At 31.9% G+C, this 23,758-nt stretch overlaps 1 protein-coding gene across 1 annotated transcript in view; it reads left to right on the top strand.

The window, feature by feature from the left end:
- KCNT2 (potassium sodium-activated channel subfamily T member 2) overlaps positions 1–23,758 on the top strand; it is a 359,575-nt gene that overhangs the window by 326,215 nt on the left and 9,602 nt on the right. Inside the window, 1 exon segment of the mRNA XM_049769750.1 lies at positions 17,414–17,714. Within this exon segment, the coding sequence (XP_049625707.1) occupies positions 17,414–17,714 (301 nt within the window).

Genomic DNA, 23,758 nt, shown 5'->3' with positions numbered 1-23,758 from the left:
TTTACCACAATAAAAATTAAAAAAAGAGAGGTTAAAAACAAGATAGTTAGCATTGAAATTCACAGTTCTAAAACTCTGAATGAAAAGCAACTCTGAAAGCCATAAATAACCCCATTTGCAAAGGCAGACCTTCCCAGAAGAAAACAGTAAAGCAAGCAAGAAGTTTTAGCATGAAACAGAATTACTTTTCATAAGGGAGAAAATCACATTGGTTTTTTGTTACATTATTTGGTTCTAAATAGATTCTGCATCCTTAATTTATTTTTTAAAAAAGCCACCACTTAAATTATAAAATGTGAAAATAAATCTCCTGCCCTATGACTATAATATGCATTATTTATTACAGATTATAAATATAATTTATATTCTTGAAATTCTTTTCTTCAGATATTGGTAGAGATTCAAAATTTTGGTAAGCCACTTGCCTTTTTCCTCAAATCTACAAAATGAGGACAACTTTGCCATTTATGTGTATTTTAGGTGTCTGTCTAATCAAACTAATTTGAGATGAAATCAAGTGAAGCCATTTATACAAATAAAAGGAGAGAAGCAGATTTTTATTGTTAAAAATTTTAGTTTAACATTTAAATCAATAGTAATGAAGACAGTAGGAAATAGCTCTATTATTCTGAGCTAGTTGGTGGTGATTTCGCTGTAGCTTCAGGAGAAGAGAGATTCTTGCTTTCTCTGTTACTTCCAGCCTGGCTAGAGTTCCTATGGTTTCCACCACAAATAGCAGAACCCAGTCTGGTCTGGAGGGACTATGGAAGAAATTAAGACTTTTTAACTATGTGACACAGTTTGACCAGATACTATGATTTTGGCTACAATGAAAAAACAAGGGTGATCTTCATTGAACTTACAAAGATTTTCAGAAAACCTAATATTATAGTCTTTTATATTGGATATTGAACATAGTTAAATCTGCCTTGGGTTAAGTCCTCTCTAAGGCAGTCACTGTGTATTATTAGGAGCTTTGTTTTATGCTGCTGTTAGTGTAAGTAGAGAAAGGATAATCGAATATTTTATTGTCAGAATGGAACATCTAACATTGCATTTTGTTCAAATTTTTAACACAAACGTTAATTTAGTAAAATGCTTCTATATCTCCAACTTTACCCTATATGAAGGAAAAAAAACATTGGGGTTATAGGGATTGTACAATGAATATGGTACTATATAGGAATTAAATGACACCTATATCCCCAGCTTATCTAATGTACAAGTTTTTCTTAATTCTAAAATTTCCCAGATTTTTTCCTAAACCACCTATTTGGATATGTGGAGAATTTGTTAGTATAATAGATGGGGGGAATAATCACTCTTTGATAAGAGTAAGTAGTCAGTAAACAACAAAAACTAAAAGTCAGATAATAAATAACAAGCATGGGGCTGGAGTGGTGGCACAGTGGTAGGAGGTTTGCCTTGCATGCAGCTGATCTAGGACAGGTCTCGTTCGACCCCCAGGCACCCCATATGGTCCCCCAAGCCAGGAGTGATTTCTGAGTGCATAGCCAGGAGTAACTCCTAAGTATCACCAGGTGTGGCACAAAAAACAAAAAAAAAAATAAAGAAAAGAAAAGAAAAAGAAATAACAAGAATCTACATAAAGAACAACATACACAGCTAAGAAAAAAGTAATTTCATACCACTAGGGAAATAATAGTCGTCGCAGGAGTTTTTGTTTTTCTCAACATACCATATTGACATAAGTCTTCATAAGTTGTGTATTTATATTTATACAAATTAAGAAATAATAGATTAATAGCCATAAAATAATTATTTAGACTAATTTACCTATAAATTATTCACTTGATACTTTCATGTGCTAAATCCAGTCTTTTTAAAAAGTTTTAAAATTAAATGTTATTTTTCTGTACAAGAATGCAATAGAGATAAATGAACATAAAATATCTAGACTGTTTCTTTTTTATTAAATAGAAATAAAACATTAATTGGAGAGGGTGATACCACATAATTATAGCCTTTCCTTAGTGGTTTCCCATGTTCTGTGAGAGATAGAAATCACTGACTCTGTTCACAACTTTTTATCCACATTGTGAATAAACCTCTTTGCTAAAATTTCTTTGGTGACTAAAACTTACGTGAATGGTCAGATTACTTACAATGATTATGTTTTCCTCTGAATGTAAATATTCCATAATTTCCATAGGAAAAATTCATACTATAAAATATTACCAGAAATGAATCTACCCTTCTATATAATTTATCTTTTCAAACATGAATAATTGCAAATTAACGAATATATTTTCTAGAATTTGTGGTAGAGAAACTAAAAAAATCACATTTGCTTCAACTAAATATGTTGAAAATTGAACTAGATAATAAAATATATTTTATAGTGTACTGGAATATCAACATCTTTATAATATAGACAACAAATTTAGCATTATGTTACTCTGAGATTAATTACTATAGTTAGCAAATACTGTGGATTTAAAAATGTGCATATTGCAATGATTTTTAATAACTTGAAAGGTATCAATATAGAATCCTACTAAATTATTTTAATAAGGATTTAGAGTTTTGAAACAAATCATTTTGTTATATTACTTTAATAATATTTGGTTCATGGTCATTTTTTAAGAATCCTGAGACATGGTCCGGAGAGATAGCACAGCGGCGTTTGCCTTGCAAGCAGCCGATCCAGGACCAAAGGTGGTTGGTTAGAATCCCGGTGTCCCATATGGTCCCCCGTGCCTGCCAGGAGCTATTTCTGAGCAGATAGCCAGGAGTAACCCCTGAGCGCCGCTGGGTGTGGCCCAAAAACCAAAACCAAAAAAAAAAAAAAAGAATCCTGAGACAGTTTCAAAAGGAATTATGATAAAATGCCTGTTATACATTTTAAATATTACAACAACCATGAAAACCCTAGATAAAAAATTATATTTGGGTTATACCAAAGACAATTATAAATTTTATTTAACCCTTGAAAAGTGAATATAATATTCCTTAGAACTAAGAAAAAATCATGATCTTTGTTACACCTGAATTATTAAGGTATGATTGCTTTCTTGATGGGTTTATTTTGAGATCCAACAGCTAATGTGAATTTTGTTGAATATTTCTACCAAATTAACAAAATAATACATAGGCTTAATACATAATATTTATTAAACTATCTTGTTCAAAGTATTATACAGATATTACAGTAATACAGTTATTAAAAGCAATACAGATGATTGCAACTTATTAATCATGGTTAATAGCTTTTTTGAAACAGAGTTTCTTAAGTTCCTGTGTGTTTTATTAGTCCTCCTGTTTGTTTGTTTGTCTGTTTGCTTTTCACTTTCTGCCAAAACTAGCATGGCAGTTTTACCAAAAAGAAAGCTTGCCTAACAAGAAAAATTTACTGGTAAAATTTTAAAATGATACCTTATTTTTGCCTACTTTCATATAAAATTTCTAGGACAAAAATTGAACACATTATTAGTTTGTATGTGTTATTCATCTGTCATAGTTTGTCCTTGATGACTGTCTTGTACATAGTCTAGTTGTTTAAATGGTATTTTATGTGTTTCTTTCTCCATCCCTTTGTGTCTGTCAGTCTCGAGAAATAGCATCACAAGTAAGTATTTTGATTGTCTCCTTTCTATCCAATGACTATATGTGAATTTAGATATGATTTAAAAATTTAAAATTCTTATTTTATATTTTAAAATAAATCAGACTCAAAATAAATGCTTTATTTTCTAGATGGCTTAGTTTTGTTATTTTTCTGATATGGTTACAAGTTGTTGATTTTTTAACTTGTTTATCCTAATTTCATGTGTATATAGTTAAAATATATTAGTAACAGTCCAATTTCATGTTTTGCTGTTTATTCGTATGACTATCTTAAATTGCCAAACCTTCAAATGAGTCGGCTAGGATACAAAGAGATGTGGTTACATGGACTATAAAAAACCCTTCAGTTTACTTAATTGCAGTCTGGTCCCCTAAAAAGGTCACGAAGACCATCAAGATTCATGATAGATTCATCTAGCACACTTTATATTTTAAATATTTCTCAATTAAATTTTTGCAGCTTATAAATGAGAAACAAGTACCATAGGGATGAGCCACATTTCTGGCTATATTTAATTTAACATCTATTTTAATAGCCTTAATCTATCATTATGAAAAGTTATCAATTTAGTCCCTGATTTAAATTATGACAATAATTTATTTAATACAATTAAAATAATAATTTTAATAATGTCAATGTATTATCAATTTCTTATATTCATAAAGCCTTTATTTTACTTTGTGTCATTTGCTTAAATTCTTACATGTTTGAATTACTTAAATTTTTAACTTTTATTTAAACTCTAAAAAATGATTTTATTATAATTTTAGTAATGAATATAAAATCCAAGCATTAATTTTGTCAAGCCACTGAAAATATAGTATATTTTAACTTTAAATATAGCATTTTGAAGAAAAAGTAATGATATATTTCAAACATTATGTATAAAGTTTATGTGTCAAAATTACCATCAAAAAGTCCAAGCTTATATCTTTAAACTAGCTGAATTTGAAGAAAAATTGTATATAATTATAATAACTTGGTGTTTTTTTCTGTTTGATTTGTTTGGGCCAGCACACCTGGTGAAACTCAGGGGTTACTACTGGCTATGAGCTCAGAAATCGCTCCTGGCAAGGGGGACCATATGGAATACCATGGGATCAAACTGTGGTCCATCCTAGGCTAATACATACTATGCACTTGAGCCACTGCTTCTGCCCCTATATCTTGGTGTTTTTATATGATTTTTACTATTTTACTAATTTTAATTCATATAGTGGATGCGTAATTTTGACCATCTTTGTTTTATTGCTGTACATGTATTTTAAATGATAGTTTCCCTATATATTGAAAAAATTCTATATCTTCTTTGGCATTTACTAAACATTCATCAAAATAGTTTACTTTGTATTGTATAAGAAATGTGTTTTAACCGTGGTTTCTAATTTTTTTGAGATTGTGGTACAATATATACAAAACATGGTGCAGTTAGCTTTTAGTTGCTCAGGGTTTTCTAGTAACATGGTTGCCTTCAGATTGAGTTAAAATTCAGTTCAGTGCACATATTTCTGGCATATACAGGATTTAAAAAATTATATTAGAGATCTTGTGACTGCTTTGCTTTTGCTACTTTGGGAAAGAGGGAGATATCTCAAGAATTTCTCAAAACAGTCCACACCAGCAATTTTTTTCCTGGTAAAATGGCAGTTCTGTATAAGAACCTGGGGATGTCATTCTGGAGCTTTGTTGTGCATTGGTCCTGGGGTCTCCATGGCCACAGCTGGTGATACTCAGAGCCTCCAGTGACACTCCCAGCATTGCTCTAGAAGGTCATGTCGGTATAGATATAGAAAAAAATATAGATATAGACATAGATATAATAAATGTATATAGAATCATAAGATCAAAATTCATACCACTGCTTGGTCTGACTTGATGCCTTGAAGTAGCACAGAATTTTTCAGTGAGTACTTTACTAATATGCTACAATAATCTTGTTTTCATATTATTTTATTATCTTTTATATTTTGGGAGCCATACCCAGTAGTACTCAGAATTTTTCCTGGCTCTGTGATCAGGGATCATTATGTCAAAACTCAAAAATTATATAGGTCTTGTGGATTGAACCCAGTTGACTGAATGCAAGCAAACTTCCTACTGTATCAGTTTGTTACACATTATTTATCTTTCTTAAAGGAATTCTCAGGCATGAGTTCAAAACTGCAGGAATACTGGAGATCACACAGTATTCCAGAGAGAACAAAGTTTTAATGTGTCTATAATGTTATAATGGTATGTTTGAAGTTAGTGTGAAACTTTTACTGTTGTTTTGGGCTCATACTGTATGGTGTTCAAGTTACTCCTGGAATTACTTGCAAGATTTTGAGGTACCTGGGATCAAACTCATGCACAGAATTTATTCAATCCATTGAGCCTTCTCTGGTCCTGAAGTAAAACTTTATTATTGTAAATTTTGGTTGTGTTTTAATTATATATACATTCATGTGATCTGAATTACATTTTATTATTTTATTTAGCCCATATCATTTCTCTCATCACTTTCAATATGGAAACACAGAGAATCTATTTATGTATGGAAATGGCAGGCAACTTGCAATTGACAAATACTTCTTGTACTTTTATACTTTTGTCTTCTTTCCCATAGCCCATAGCCATTATTCTAGGATTCAGTTTAATCTCATCAATTCTCTTAATAAATTTCTTACCTCCAATTAACATGGAAAATTTAGTCTTTAAGAGCCGGAGCAATAATAAAGTGGATAGGGTGCTTGCCTTGATTCTTTCATGTAGCCAAGAGGGGTTTGATCCCTGGCATCACAGATGTTCCCTTCAAGGATTGACAGGTGTAATTTTTTAGCAGAGAGCCCGGAGTAACTGCTGAGCACTGCTGTGTGTGGTCTAAAAATAAAAAAAACTTCTCATAAATGTATTATAAATAAAATAACAGTTAGAGTTTTAGACAAACATTTTAGATAAATAACATAAAATAACAGTTTTGATAAAGTAACAGTAACATTTAGAAAATGTCTTTTAGTATTCATAAGTTAATAACTTCAAATGCATTCCAAACTATCTCCCCACAAATTATATCAGGAGACTGAGCTAATTTATAATTGTTTATTTTATTTTCTCTAATACAAATTTTTACTCCAGGATTTTTTCTCACTGCTTTATAGTCCTTATTTATGATATTTACTATTTCCGCTGTTTCCTAACTTGTTAATTTCCATCCCAAGGACATATTTTTTGCTTGCTTTAAATAAAAAACTCTCGTGGCCACATTTATTCGTAGAGCTATTTAAATAAATCCAATCTCTTTGATCTAATTTAACTATGTAACCATGGCTATCTGCCCACTTAACATCTTAAATTGTGTGGAAATTATTCTTTCACTTTGTGCTGCCATGAGAAGTAAATTAAACCTTTATCTGCAGCTCCTTGTGATGGTTACTTTGAATATACAAAAAAGGGATAGATGAAAAATTGTAAAGTTGAAGCAAGTCTTCTGGATCTTCATAAGTATTTGATGGCTCAGACAATACTTAAGAGAACGTTGGATCAAAGATGTAATAGCACAAGTAAGGCACTTCTTTGCATGTAGTCTAGGTGTGTTTGATCTCTATCACCACACGTTTCCCCAACATCCACCAGAAGTGATCCCTAAGCAAAAAGCTCGAACTAAGTCCTGAGAAGAGTCAGTCATGTCCCTCAAAGCCCCAACAAACAAATATTACAAATTTTACCTCTTGGTATCTAAGGATTAATATGACAGAAGTTTTCCCAATTGTGTTGACCCCTGGATTCTATACCTTTTCTACTGAAGGGGTCAACATTGCTATTCTCTATCAAGTTCCATCAGAATAGTGGTGGTGTTGCAATACAAACACAGTTTTCTCAATTCATCTCAGAAGCATAGAAATACAAAGTGACAAGGTCACATCATAGTCTTTGATCCAATAGAATCGTTATGACAGAATTATTCTCTCTTTAAGACTAAGACCTCAGAGCCAAAAGGCTGTGAAAGCAAAATATAAAATTTCTGCTAAGTAGTTGATCCAGAAAATATAACAGCAACTATTTTCATGCCTGTTTTCACGCTTTTCTTCCAAAGACTCATAGATTCTCGTTAAGAGAAAATTCAACACCTTATGTTTAAGGCAGACTTGTAGAAAATCTTGTGCCAACTCTGCAAGTTATTTCTATCAAAGTGGTATTTTAACTATGTCGTCTAAAGTCATATGTCCACTCTGTCAAGTCAGCTGTTCCATATTGTGGGAATCATAGTAAATCCAGCAAATATTATGAAAATGAGCTAATCATCACTCAAGTTTTTTTTTCACACAAGGCCATCAGTATGGTCTGGTGAATGAATTAGTGTGGGAGGAGTAGGGACCATGCACAGTTGGTCTTTTCATAATTTACTTGTGTCTTCAAAGCCTCATTGGGCCTCAGCATAAAAAAATCATTTCCATGTTGTGATGGCATGCTGTTGTGCATGCTAGATATTACAGGTAGGTGGAATCCAAAACACCAATTTACATCTATCTGATATATCATCATGACTATGTGCCCACTTTGATTGGAAGTACAGATGTATATGGTTGAGCACTCCACCTGTTACCAAGTTGAGAGGCCAGGCTAGTTTTTAAAGGAAAAGTGAGCTACAGAAAATGACAAGACTTTGCTGCAAAACACAAAGGTCTGATTAAACTCAGGAACTCATATAAAAACTCTAAAAGCTTTCACCAATGACATTTGAAGCAATATTAGATATGCAACAGTCAATAATTCAATTGACAGAGCAGTTTGCATAGTATTCTAAGCCTTTTGCATTGCTTTTTCTTGCCTGGACTTTAAGTCTGTAGTTTGAGGATCACTCTGTAAATGAGTCAGACCTACATATTCAAATAAAGAATAGGTACTTTTGAAATCCAAATTATTTTAGAGGAGCTACTAGGTCCAGTTGTGTCTCATCTCTTTATTTGTTTAGAAAAAAAGAGATGGAGCAACTTATCCTTTACCTTAGAAAGAATGTACCTTAGTATTTAACACTTCACCATGAGTGAATGCCAATTCCTTTTAATAAAATTCATTTTTAATCCTCTAATATGCAAATATCAGTTTCAAGTTTAGGCTCAGTTGCTAATTTTTGCTTACAATGTATAATCAGTGTAAAGTCATTGTATATAATGACCAAACTATTGTACTATCTCATATCTGAAAACTAAATGATGACATGGAACTGGAGATTTCATCTATCATGTGTGAAGTTTGTATTCATAGACTAGTTGATAAAATTAAAAAGATACTTAAAATAAATAGATATCTAAAATAATGTCCAAATTAAACTAATTTCATTTTCCACCAAGTGATTAGCTTTAGTAATATTTTTAATTTAAACCTGACTTCTCACTTTTAATTTTAATTCTAATATTTTGGCTTCAGAATGTGTTAAAATTTTGCCACTAAGTTCTTTTATTTTATTCATTTATATAAAAGCTAAAACCAGAGTTATTATCACATCTGGACAAAATTCAATGTATTCAAATTCAGATATATTTTTCCAAAGTTATTAAAACAGTATCTTAGACATTGATTGTAAACTCAGTATTTTTAGATACTGCACTGTTTTTACTCTCCTGTGATTCTAAAATTGTATTAAAAACTACAATGAAATATAATTTAAATAGTTTCTATCTTTCCTTATAATATGCACTAATTTTGGGGCCGGAGAGATAGCATGGAGGTAAGGCGTTTGCCTTTCATGCAGAAGGACGGTGGTTTGAATCCCGGCATCCCATATGGTCCCCTGTGCCTGCCAGGGGCGATTTCTGAGCATAGAGCCAGAAGTAATCCCTGAGAGCTGCCAGATGTGACCCAAAAACCAAAAAAAAAATTATTTAAAAAAATATGCACTAATTTTATTAAGCTAAAACATTATATAAAAAGGACATATTTCAATAAAAATGTTAGGTGCAGATTGAAATTAAATTTAATCTGTGAGCAGTGCACTTTACAACTGAGACATTTTCACTGAACACAATGGATTTATTTTTTAATAAAAAGAAATTTCTGTGGGATTCCAAGTCCCTAGTCATGAGGTATATACATTTAATTTTATATGATCTCTCATGTATTATGATCATGTATTTTGTTGTATAATATAATTAATAAGTGATTTCTTTTTTAAAATGTTAAACTTACATTTTAAATTAACACACTTTTGGTCTTAGTTTAACAAATATTACATTCTTTTGCTTTCTTTATCATCAATGTGAAATATATTTAATCATAAATTAAATAAGCCCATTTGAGTCTATTATAAGAACTATAAAACTATTCTTAAGGGAGTAATGAATCTAGATCACAACATTCACTTTCAAACCATGTGGTGAATTGATTTATTTTAAAATGCCTTTTGTTCCACAAATGCTCAATAACCTATGATATGAATAACTGTTCAATAAAAATTGAATTGAGTCACTTTCTTGTGCATTCAAAAAACATTTGCTATACTTTGCAAATCTCATACTTTTACTCTGTAAATAACAACAAATCTATATTAAGTGTAAGAAATATTTATCATTTATAAAATTTTCAAGTTCTTGTATAGAACTATTTTCAACCTTTTCAAACCTTGTGAAGTAATATAATTATGTGAATATGTTTTATATTTCCATGAAAATTATAGAAGTAGCATATAAATATTAATTACAAAATGATCAATATAAATAAATCCCAGAAGTATTTAGTTAGTTTTAAATTTGTCTTAAATATATTCTGGCATTAATATATATATATATATATATATATATATATATTGGCATTTTTAACAAATTACCACAGACTAGATAGTTTATAAACAACAGTCATTTATTGTGTCTTTGTTGTTGTTTATGTCTATGTGTTAATGTTTGGGAATCATATTTGTTAGTCATTAGGGTCAATTTATGACTGTGTTTCAGCAAACACAGATACTTGGGGGACCATATTGGTTATCAGGGAACAAACTAAGATCAACTGAATTCAGTGCAATGCAAGTACCTAACCTCCAGTTCTGGAAGCTAGATATCTGCGCTCAGTGTGATAATGTGGTAATTATGGCCTTATATTGTTGCATAATTCTTCTTATATCCTACTTGGCCAAAGGGAATTGGAACTAAATGGGATCACATTTAGAAGACCACTAAGTATATTCATGAGAAAGAATCCAAACACCTCTCAACAAAACAACATATTAACTACCATTTTATCTATAGTTTATGATGTCAACATATGAATTTTAAGGTAATACAGTATACAGCTTGCAGTGGTCCTCAAACTATGGCCTGCGGGCCATATATTGTATTTGTATCTGTTTTGTTTCTTTATTGCAAAATAAGATATATGCAGAGTGCATAAGAATTCGTTCATAAGTTTTGTTTTTACTATAGTCAGACCCTCCAAATGGTCTGAGGGACAGTGAACTGGCCCCCTGTTTAAAAAGTTTGAGGACCCCTGCCTTAGAGCATAGTAATAAATATCTTTTTCCTCATAAAAACTAATACTAAATCTTTATTTTTTAAAAAGCAGAAATTATAATCAGCCTAACTTCAAAAGTATGAGATACACAATACTGCTTATTATTGCTACTACTATCATAAATGCTTTCTATATTACTCAATATTATTACTAGAGTACTACCACTATAGTTACAGAAGCTTTTATTGCAGTAACATAAAATGTTTTCACCTAAATAGTATTTCACCAGATACACTAAATTTTAACTAAATAATCTTTATCACCCAGGATTTGTTTCAAGTATCTTAATTTTTTGTGGAATGGAGTTATTGTGAGAGAAACTGTGCCAAAAATTGAGTCATTCATAATAACTTTTCAATTTTTATAGTTTTCCTTTCACCCTTTTATTTTCTTTTCATAAAAGATTATGACTCAATATAAATTAATATTTATTGAGTGCTTACTGAGACAGGCACTATATTATGAACATCTCATGCATTATCTCTAAGATTTACTCAGAAAAACACTCTTGGCAAAGTAATGATATAATTAGCATATCTCAGACAGGGAAATGAGGATCATCTGAGAGTCTAAATTATAAAGCTCAGAATACAAAGCTTGTGTAAGTGGTGAAACTTGAATTTAAACTTGGGTCAATCTGATGCCAGAACACTTGCTTGAAGTCACTCTATCATTCTGTCTTTGAGTTCAGGAAAAGGTTTTGCCATAAAGGCATTTTTGTGTCTTCCAGCACTAAATTGTTTTCATTATATCATGAGGTCATTCTCAAAGCACAGTACAATTGCTCCCAGAGAATGAAATGATAGCATGAATGTGTATTCATAAGTGAACATTCGTTATAAAAACCACAGGCATGTAGACACTTAGATACACACATACACATTACCAATGAATTTATATTGTGGCTAGTCATTACTGCCTATCTTATTAATATTATATATAGAAATTCTTAGTTGAGAAATTTGTATTGCACATATAGTATATAAATTTATAGAGAGCCTCCATGAGGTAGATTAGATAAATTAGACTCCTTTTACATAGTTTAAGTAGTTTATATAAAATGACACAGCTAAGAAATAAATATCATTTAAAATTGTGTATAACTTAATACATAAAGTACTTTTAGAATGTCACATTTAAGTGAAGAAAGAAAGCCTATATTTTCTAAATATAGAAAAATTATGTAAAACCCACATAAAGTATTTTGTCTGGACAATTCACTTTTCTTTTAAAGGTATGGCAATGTGGTGCTACTTGAGTGACACTGGGGACTACCAGTGTGACAGGGTCTCTACAACCAGACATGTGCTTTAATCTTTGAGCTATCTTCCTGTGTCTATTAAAATTTCTTAAAATGAATTTCAAAAGCAATAGTTAAGGCGACATCTACAAAAAAAATTGTTTCTGATAATACAGAAATACTGACAAAGAGGCCTTGTGATTCCTATGTATTCTATGGATGTCATGACATTACATTCCTTAGAGAACATAGAAAAGTGAAGAACAGGGCATTTTGTACTGTTTACTCGCTATAGAGAGTTTAGAATCATATTTTATATAATTCCTCACATTACAAAGACAAAGTACGTATTTATATCATTTCTCACATTACAAAGTACAAAGGCAAATAGTATTTTATTTCCTTTTTAGAAAAGTAATTTTTTTTTGTTTTTTCGGGCCACACCCATTTGATGCTCAGGGGTTACTCCTGGTTAAGCACTCAGAAATTGCCCCTGGCATGGGGGGACTATGTGGGATGCCGGGGGATCAAACCACGATCTGTCCTTGGCTAGCGCTTGCAAGGCAGACACCTTACCCCTAGTGCCACCTCGCCGGCCCCTAGAAAAGTAATTTTTAACTCTCTCCTTTTAAATATTTATTACAGACCAGAGAATTAGTACTTGGATATAAGGTGCATGTGGCCAACCCCAATTTGTTACCTGGTTTTTAATATAACAAATGTGCTCTGAGTGACCTCTAAGCACGGAATCAACAGTAAATCCTGGATACCACCAAATATAACTCAGCTTTTCTTCAACCAATATTTATTAGCTTATGTTTATAGTTTTAGTTTTAAGTTACATTATATGAAAATAATATCTTGACCATATCTAACTTTATTTCATTAGATAAATATTCCCATATTTTATTTTGCAAATTCTTGCACATGGATATGTATGGCATGAAAAATTATGCCAAATAAAATTAAGATTGTGAACAAAGTATCTCAGATGCAGAGACTTAAATGCAAGTGTAATATCATTTTAAAACTTTTTTTAAAGTGCATGTAACCAGAGCTCCTGGGACAGGCCAGAGTGAGTGCAGGAGGTTGCCGACTGGAGATGGTGGAAGGTGGCCATTCAAGGGAAGCTTGAGCTCCCGAAAAGGCCAGAGTGAATGCAGGAGGTGGCCAACTGGAGTGGGTGGAAGGCGGTCATTCAAGGGAACCTTGAGCTCCCAGGACAGGCCAGAGTGAGTGCAGAAGGTTGCGGACTGGAGCGGGTAGAAGGTGGCCATTCAAGGGAACCTTGAGCTCCCGGGACAGGCCAGAGAGTGAACCTACACTGTCTGGCAGGAAGGGAGTGGCGATTGACCAGACTTGACTAGAGGACAAGGGAAGGTCCAAAACTCAGTGACATCACCCAACATACTCACGTAGAGCCACACCCCAGAAGGGACCCAGCCTCACTTCACAGGTGGTAAAAGCTAGCTGAAACCTGAAGGCACTGCACTTTAAGCCAAGCCAATAAATGCAAAGAAAGACGGGTAAACCAAGGAAAACATTAACAACAGGGGAGATGGAGAGAAATCAGAACAAGTTTCCAAGTCCACCAAAATGCAGACCCAAGAGAGGAAGACCTAAAAGCAGCCATGAAAATAGAATTCCAAGCCATGCTAGAAGAAATGAAAGACACACTGGCCAGAGATTATAATAAATCAATAGATGAACAAATGAACCAATTTAAACAAGAATTCCTACAAGATATGAAAGACTCCATACAAACAGAATTAAAAGAAATTCATAAAACTGTAGAAAGCCAGAAGCACAGAAGTGCACAGCTCGAGAATCACATAGAACAACTCAAAGATAAATTGCAAACGAAAGACAACAAAGAAGCAACACAGAAATAGAAGGTAAAGCATTGAAAGTAAAAGTCCAGTATTAAATGAACAAAGACAAAAGAAACCATCTAAGAATTGTAGGTATACCAGAAAGGAAGGAAACAGGAAAAGGGGAAGAACAATTACTCAGGGAGATAATAGCGGAAAATTTTTCCACCTTCTGGAGAGACGCATCTGAGCAAATCCAGGAGGTGAAAAGAGCCTCCAACAAAATAGACCCTAACAAAACAACTCCAAGACACATAGTAATTCAAATGGTAAGAAACAAAGAGAAAGGCGACCTACTTAAAGCACTAAGGAGAAAAAATTCCTCGCATACAAAGGAAGGAACCTTAGAATCAAACCAGATCTCCCATATGAAATACTTCAAGCAAGAAGACAGTGGAATGACATATTTAAACAACTGAATGAAAGAAATTTTCAACCTAGAGTCCACTATCCAGCAAAACTCTCTTTCATATGGGAGGGAAGACTAAAATCATTCTCAAACAAAAATGAACACGCACTATTTGTACAAACAAAACTGACCCTAAATGACCTACTCAGAGACGAAATATACAATCCAAACCCCTGATTGTAACAACCACCCTAAACAACACAACTGCACAACAGCCCTCTCTGTCAATAATCTCCTGAAATGTTAATGGACTAAACTCTTCAATTAAAAGACACATAATAGAGAACTGGATTAGAAACCATAAACCAGATTTTTGCTGCCTACAAGAAACACACCTACGAGTACAAGATAGACACAGACTTAGAATAAAAGGATGGAAATCAATTATCTAGGCCAATGAAAATAAAAAAAGAAGCAGGGACGTCCATTCTTATATCAGACCAAATTGCATTCAACCTCAAGAAAGTTATCAGAGATGAAGAGGGTACTACTTACTGATCAGGGGAACACTAGACCAAGTAGTGCTAACACTGGTTATTATCTACGCACATAATGCAGAGCCAGCACAATTTGTACCGCAACTGCTTGTAAAACTGGAGAAACACATGAAAGGAAATGTGATAGTAGTAGGAGATCTTAATACTCCACTATCACCACTGGACAGATCCACCAGACAGAAAACTAACAAAGAAATAAGAGCCCTAAATGAAAAATTAGAAGAACTAGGGCTAATAGACTTATATAGGGCCCTCCACCTCCAGAAAGAAGAATACACATTTTTCTCAAGTCCACATGGAACCTTCTCCAAAATAGACCATGCCTTAGGATATAAATCTAACCTGCATAAAATCACAAAGGTAAGGATCATTAGAAGCACCCTGTCAGATCACTATGCAACAGAGGTCAAAATTGACTGTAAAAAGAAACAATGGAGAAAATCTAACACCTGGAGATTAAACAGCATGCTGCTCAAAAACAGCTGGATCAAAGAGGTACTCAAGGAAGAAATAAAGTACATGTAACCTGAACAGAGGCTGAAATTATTTATGGTAGATGTAACTTAAGCATCTGTACATTTTATTTTCACAGAATTTCTCTATACTAACAAGTTGGTAAAATCAGAATAAGTTAAGAACTATATAAAAGTAATATGTATTATAGCAAAATACTTATATTAAAATTCTTAATATTTTAAATTAAATAATTTAATTATTTAAATTCTTAAAGCTAAATATTTCCTAAATTTTCTCAGAAACATTATCTTATAAATATATAAAATTAATTTTATATCATTTGCATATTTATATTTTGTAACAAATGTAAATCTTCATTTAACTATAAAATAATTTCATAAATTGAAAGAAAATATAAGGTATTGACTGAGATTTCATCATTTATATTCACTTTTAAAGGATTTTATTGGCTCTTCCTCCTGAATTTACTCAAATTGGTAACTTACATTTCATTACTTTGAAAGCCAGTATCACATGCATGTTATAGATGAAGTTTAAAATTCCACCCGTAGAAGGGAAAGACAGTTTATTTATGGATGTGACTATTGTTATAGAGAAATTAATGAAGCTGTTTGCATGTGCATGCTTTAAGCAAGTAAGAATTTATGATTTGATCATTGTTGCATTTCATATGATGTTCTGCTATGAAAAGCAACAATTTTAAAACAGGAAGATTTTCTTTATTAAGTGTCAACAATCAAATGAGACCTTCTTCAAAATCAAATTTAGTAGTAAGAGAGTATATCAAAATAGACTTTTTGAGTTCGTAAAAAAATAGACTAATTTAAATTGTATTGGTTATTTTAAAATAATATATGTAAAACTTATTTTATGTAGGATACTGATACCAGTTCTTGAACTGTGTGTTCTAATATTTTAATCAGCAAACTCATTAAATAATAGCTGAATAATAATGCATGAATAAAAATGTATCTTTGTAGTTTTTGTATTATATGAGGAACTAATATTATATTTTGTGAAGTTCATTTCATTGCCATTGTTAGAAAGAGCAATACCTTAAACACTATTGAAATTATTATTTCAAAAAAGTAATTTTTATAAGTGCCAGAGAAATAGGATAGCTGATAAGTCACTTGCCTTGCATGTGACTACCCTGGATTCAATCTCTCACATCCTATATGGTCCTGGTGTGCCAAAAGGCATTATCCTTAAAAACAGCAAGTAAGTGTGACCCTGCAGAATTTATATAAATATATATACATATATACTCATATATATAAATTTTTACATAAATTTCAAGTGAAATATTTGTAGTAGACTTAGAAAAGTTTCTGGGCTTTATATGAAGAATATTTTAAAATACTTGTTTGAAGTTTCCAACCACTCAATCCTGGAATTCATGATAATTCTAGAATATAAAAAAGTAATGCTTGGGGCAGAGCCATAGTACATTAGATAAGGCATTTGTCTTTCATGCAGCCAACCCAGATTTGAACCCCAGCATCCTATATGGTCTCCCAAGCACATAAGGTGTATTTTCTGAATGAAGAGCCAGGAGTAACCCCTCAGTACCACAGGTTATAACCCATAAAAACAAATTAGGTAGATATATAGATAGATATATTAGATAAGTAATAGATAGATGATAGATGGATAATAAAAGCTACAAAAATATTTTGCATATATTTAGAAAAGAAAATAAATGTCCATGAGTACAATTTTGCTCTTTCTCTGAAAGTTGTCATGAATAAATATATAATTACGCAAAGGTATTTTTAACAAATGTTGATTCAGTGTAGTGTAGTGGTATTCTTAATATAACTAACCTAATTATCTGTTTCCTTAAAGTCTCAAATATCCATCAGCGTAGAAGAGTGGGAAGACACCAAAGACTCCAAAGAACAAGGGCACCATCGAAGTAACCACCGTAACTCCACGTCCAGCGACCAGTCAGACCATCCCTTGCTGCGGAGAAAGAGCATGCAGTGGGCCCGCAGACTGAGTCGGAAAGGTCCCAAACACTCTGGAAAAGCAGCTGAGAAAATCACCCAGCAACGACTAAACCTCTACAGGAGGTCGGAGAGACAAGAGCTTGCTGAACTTGTGAAAAATAGAATGAAACACTTGGGTCTTTCTACCGTGGGCTACGGTACGCACTTTCAAAGTATTGTATGAGACTGATTTGTGATTTCTTGGGGTGGTGTTCTTGGCTCTAATTGAATGAAGGACAGTTTCATTTTGCATGCATAATGAAATTGTTTGAATTGTTTGAATGAACAAATAATATTCATATAAACTTCTAAAGAACATAGAAATGATAAAAAAAAAAGTCAGGCATAAACCATTTAACAAATTAGCTCAGTTGTCTAGTTAGGTGAACCAAACTTTACCTGTAAAATGGTGTAATTTCTTGTGGTTTCAAAACAAAAAATCTTCCAAAATTGTATTCAATCCTCCAAAAGCATTTGACTTCATATAATACAGATCTTAAAAATGTTAGGCTCTGATGTTGTTCTTGTTCTTATAGGAACAACACAATATGGTTCCAATAAATAATACAAAGATAATTATCATTATTCTTTACTACTAGAGATTTTTAAAATGTATTTATCTTAAGTGGCCCAAAGTTGGTACAGTGATTAAGACTCTTGAATGAGATTGACCTGAGCTCAATACCAGCCACCACAAATAGAGTCCCCTGAACACCACCAGGAATGATCCCTAAGCATAAGGTCAGGTGTAAACCCTAAGCAAAAACAAAACAAAACAAAAAAAACCCAAATATGCCCACATTTATATAATTAAGTTAACCTTAGAGAATAACTGTAATGCAAGGTTTGCGACAAAGTTGATTAGCAAGAACACCATTTGTTCCTTGCTAATTCTCCAATGTTGCTTATGTCATATTGCTACTGTCATATTTGTTACTGCCATTGTCATATTGTTACTGACTACATTGCTTCCAGCACTAGCCTGATACACAATGTTTTATAAAATAGTAACTGGCACTTGATGACTAATAGTAATTATCAGTTAATAATTTCACTTTTTTTCCTCTTTTTCTTTTTTGTTTTTTGAGCTACACCCTGTGGTGCACAGAGGTTACTCTGGCTCTGCGCTCAGAAATCACTTTCTATAGTCTCTGGGGAACACATGGAATGCCAGGGATCAAACCAAGGTCAACCACGTGCAAGGCAAATGACTTACCTGCTGTGCTATCAGTCAATAATTTCTTCTTACACTATTGAACATAGTAGGATGCTTACTATAAAATATATTCACATAAAGTAACACTGACTCCATGTCATTCCCACAGTCTCCTTTCTTCTGGCATCCTGATCATAAACTTTGTGGTTACTCATCCATCTCTTTCTTTTTATGGAGTAGAGGTTGCCAAACTGTCCTTACGGGGACCTTGATTCCACTCCCAATATTGCTAAGTCTAACTGTGTAGGCTGATAGCTTAATACTTGGCTATAGGAATATGGTACAATTTGGGTTTGACCGTATTGAGGTTACCATGATCAATTCACTGAGAAAGAATACATGTCAGCTCTCTGAGTTATTTTCCTAAATCACAGTCTTCCACTTCTTAAAATAAATAGTAAAATACAGATGGTAGAAGTATATTAATATGTCCAATATTTTTTGATTTCTATTTAAGTAAATATTATGATTTCCTTCATTGTGATTTAATAAAATACAAACAATATTATATCTAACAGTATAATTTAGTTATTGACCAAATGTCTTTCTTATCTGTGCTTAATTTTTCATTTTAACCAGGGAAGTGTTTAAGAATCTATTGTTCTAAATTTTTGCCAGCAGAATATATGTAAAATTTTTGGATGTTATGCCAAGCCAACATTTTTTAAATGAAATCTCAAAATATTTTCTTTAGTTGAGATAGAGTATCTTCTTATATGAGTAGTTCCGTACAGTGAATTGATTATATTTTTCCTGAATAGATATTAGATTCATTCTTGGTCTTTTTATATTTTTAGAAGCTGCTATTATAGTAGGTATACTAGAATGATGCACATTATTATTTAATTTTCTTCTTTATTAAATAAGACATAATTCTGCACTATTGAGTTATTGCATTACACATTCGAATATATTCAAATACATTTTATATATAATATGAATAAATATAAATAACAGAATAACAAATAAAATATAATGTAAATGTAATATATAATCAAATAACTATAATAACATAATACAAATACAAAATATATACATAAAATATATACATATATATTTTTTGGTTTTTGGGCCACACCCGGTGATGCTCAGGGGTTATTCCTGGCTATGCTTTCAGAAATGTCTCCTGGCTTGGGGGAACACATGGGATGTTGGGGATTGAACCAAGGAGTCCTGGTTCAGCTGCGTGCAAGACAAATGCCCTACTGCTGTGCTATCTCTCTGGCCATAAATAATATATTTTAATATAGCGTTTAACATATATTTTAATAATAGTTTAGCTACGGTAAGTAATAGTAAATTTTATACCTTCTCTTAATTTAGAGAGAAATTCTATCTTCTTATCATGTTTTCTTTCAATAATTACTTGGTTTCACATTTTACATTTAAATATTCAATCTAAAGGAATACATTTATATTTTTCTGAATATTCTGTGTATTTGGCTTAAAAATAATGAAGTAAACATTTCTTTCCAATGTTTCCATTGATTTATTTTTGATCTTTGTATTTGGGTTCTCAGTTCTCAGGGTTTACTCCTGGCTCTGTGCTCTGGGATCAATCTTAGTGGCATTGCAAGCACCCTACCCACTGTACTATCCAAGGAACTATCTGTGATTTTAGATTCTGCTTTTATCAGATCGAAAAGTAGACATACTAATGAGCCATTCAGACAGTATTATCATGTTACCATGAGTCTGTCTACCTTTCCAGACAAAATAACCACTGTTTTATTTGCTGGTTTTTTTTAGCATATCTAATATCTGATAATGCATGGCTATTTTTTTAGCATTATTTGGATATTTTTTGAATATACTATACATTTGACTTATTCGTTCTCAAGGAGAAAATGATTCTTTTCCCATATTTTTCATACTCTCTGGGTCCTTCCAAACTAAATCTTGTCATCTGCCCTATGAATAATTTAATTTATTTTTTAAGTAATTAGAGTCTGCTTCCTATTCAAACAGAAACACAGATATATACAAGTATGCATGTGATCTCATGTGTTTCATGAAGTACTGGTCTTTAACACTTTTATTTCTTTTATTAAACTAAGTATATTCCATGTCATCATGCTATCAGCTCAATTTACTTTTCATAGAACACTATTAAAAACAACTGATCCTTATTTCTCTTGATTTATCGATAATGCTATTTCCTTCTTCTGTATTTGTTTTGTTTGATGACTGTACCTGCTAGGACTCAAAATCAGACTTAATATTAGTTTCTCAACATGTATATGAAAATTAACTCAAAGTTGTCGATGTTTGGAAAAATGCTGCTTTATAAATAATGTTAAAAATATACTTTATACCTTCTAAAGGATAGGAGGTGGGAAAATATTTGAAATAAAAGATAAATTATAAGCGTAACTGATAGCTGAACTAATTATTATTTCTAATGCTGACTTTTGACCTAAATTAATTTTTATGAAAAAATCAATAAAATTAATTGGAAAATATTGTTATTCCCACTCAAGCCTATGAATAGATATGGTGGTAATGGTGATGATAGTAAAATAACAGTAGTAGTAATGGTAGTTATAGTTGGAAGTCCATTAACTCCAGATATTCAGAGTCTTTTATAAACCACTGTTCATTTTTATACCTTATTTATTTTTATTTAATGTTTTACTTTTAGACACCAAGATTAAAAATAAATAGCTCTTCAGGCATACAGTGTTCCAACCCCACTTCATATATTGGAGTAAATCCCCATGCCAATTCACTCCTTTTTTTCCCACCATGATAAGATATTTTCTACAGATTAATTCTTAGGCTCTGGTGCTTTGTTATTCCCATTCTATATTTCTTTATATCATACAGATGAGCAGTCAATATGTGTCTTAATATTTTAAATAAAATATTTCTCATAAAAAGTACCTTTTATGAATTCATCACAATTTTAGCCTAAATTGTATTTCCAAAAGGGAAAAGACATCATAGTTCATTAATTCTACTAGAATGTTTCATATGCACTGAAGAAATGAGATAGAACATTTGATTTGTATGCAGCCAACATTGATTTGATCAGCAGCATCCAATTAGGTTTCCTGAACACCACCAGGAGTAGTAAGTCCTGAGTATGGAACCAGAAGTAATCTGAACATTGCAGGGTATGGCCACAAACAAAAAAATGTTTGAATGTTTCATAACTTTTTATATGTAGGAGGAATAAAGTATATATTTCATACCACAATAAATGACATAGACATTTATTTTATTATATTTTCACACTGAATTTTAATTCACTTAGAAGTGCTATTTACCTTTTTCTAATACAATTAAGTACAAAACAATAATATTTATAATCAACATATGTCTCAATATATATTCAGAGAAAATGGGATAAATTATGTCATTCTCTATTTTGGAAGTGCTCCATTTTCATATGGATGTAGTCAGAAACCCAGGGATATATGCCCGAGTGTTTAAAATTTATCTCATTTTTTCCCTTATTATCTTAATAGTAAAAATTGGTTTTTCTTAATAGATAAATTAACGATGCTTTCAAAAGGGCTAATTTCTGAACTGATAATAATTAGTAACTAATGAAAATATTTAGGTGATAAATTTTCCATATATGCCAAACCAAAAACCACAAAGATTTAAATCATATCTTCCCAGAACATTGATTTGTGTGATATCAATATTTTTACATAATTAACACTGTAGTTAGTTAATCACAATTACATATACATTTATTTTATTTGCATGACTATAAATTTTGTATTATGTCTTGACATATGTATGTAAAAATATGGCCAATTTAATTACATTATTTTATTATTGAGGATACTAATTAATAATTACTTAAATGAAATTTCCAACATGTGTTATTGTTTGTACAAAACAGTTAATGAGTATAAGTAATGAGCATTATAAATTGTTAAAACAACAAGAACTTCCAATCCATAATTATTTATGCTCTGAAATAACTAGAAAATATGTAAATCAATAGTGTGCAGAAATTTGTTTTCTGAAGGAAATATTAAAAAGTGAATTAAAACTGATCTAAGCTTAACATGAGGTAAAATTAATGAACATAAAAATATCTGTATTGGTAGAAAAATCAGTTAATAAAGGTGTATTCAAAATACAAAGATATTAAGTAGCTGTTATGTTATTCTTTATATATTTGAGATGATAGGAGTATGCTGTTTCCATAGCATAGCAGCGATTATGTTTGTCTCACAAGCAGGTAGAGAACAAGAGCAGGCAATGATAAGTAAATGAGGCATGAACAAACTGCACCTCCCAAAGGTTCCAAATTCATTCACTTATTTATTTATTGGCTTTGGGGACATAGACAGTGGTGCTCAGGGCTTACTCCCGACTCTGTGCTCAGGAATCACTCCTGGTGGGGCTGAGGAGCCACAGGGGATGCCAGGGATCAAACTCAGGTCAGCTACATGGAGGGCAAGAACCCTACCACACTGTGCTGTCATTATGGTCCCAAAGTTCATAATTTATTTATAACTCACTGTTCAAATGTATAATGAATGTCTACTGAATGAAGCTTGCATCAGCATCATTATTACAGGCTATTTTCGTAAACATAAAGTCATAGGAGCTGACAGCAAAATTTAAAAGAGGAAATAAACTTGAAACACTAGAGTGTGATTTTTGGTAGATTCATAACAATTAGTTATATGATTCTAGTCTTCAATGAAGAGAAGGGAATGGATAGAAGAAGAATTAATAATTAATTCTAATTATTAACTAATAATTTCAAAGTTTAATGGGGTCTTATTGATGAGAAATTCAGTTCAACTTAAGCAATAACAATATAACACTAATCTGTATTTTTCCTCTAGCTCCTTCTGAGGTGTTTTATTATCAGCTTTTAGTGATTTCCTATATTGTGTCTTGTCATTAGTTTCTGTGTTATAGAGATGAAGACCAAGATGCACAAAAGAGAACAGAATTGTGAAAAATAGCAAAGCAAACCAAAAAGGAACATCTGAAATTGACATAAATGAAATA

Source organism: Suncus etruscus, chromosome 3 (assembly GCF_024139225.1).
Source record: "Suncus etruscus isolate mSunEtr1 chromosome 3, mSunEtr1.pri.cur, whole genome shotgun sequence".
Classification (NCBI taxonomy): Eukaryota; Metazoa; Chordata; class Mammalia; order Eulipotyphla; family Soricidae; genus Suncus; species Suncus etruscus.
The sequence above is the reverse complement of the archived record's forward strand: the minus strand, read 5'-3'. Positions and strand labels throughout refer to the sequence as shown.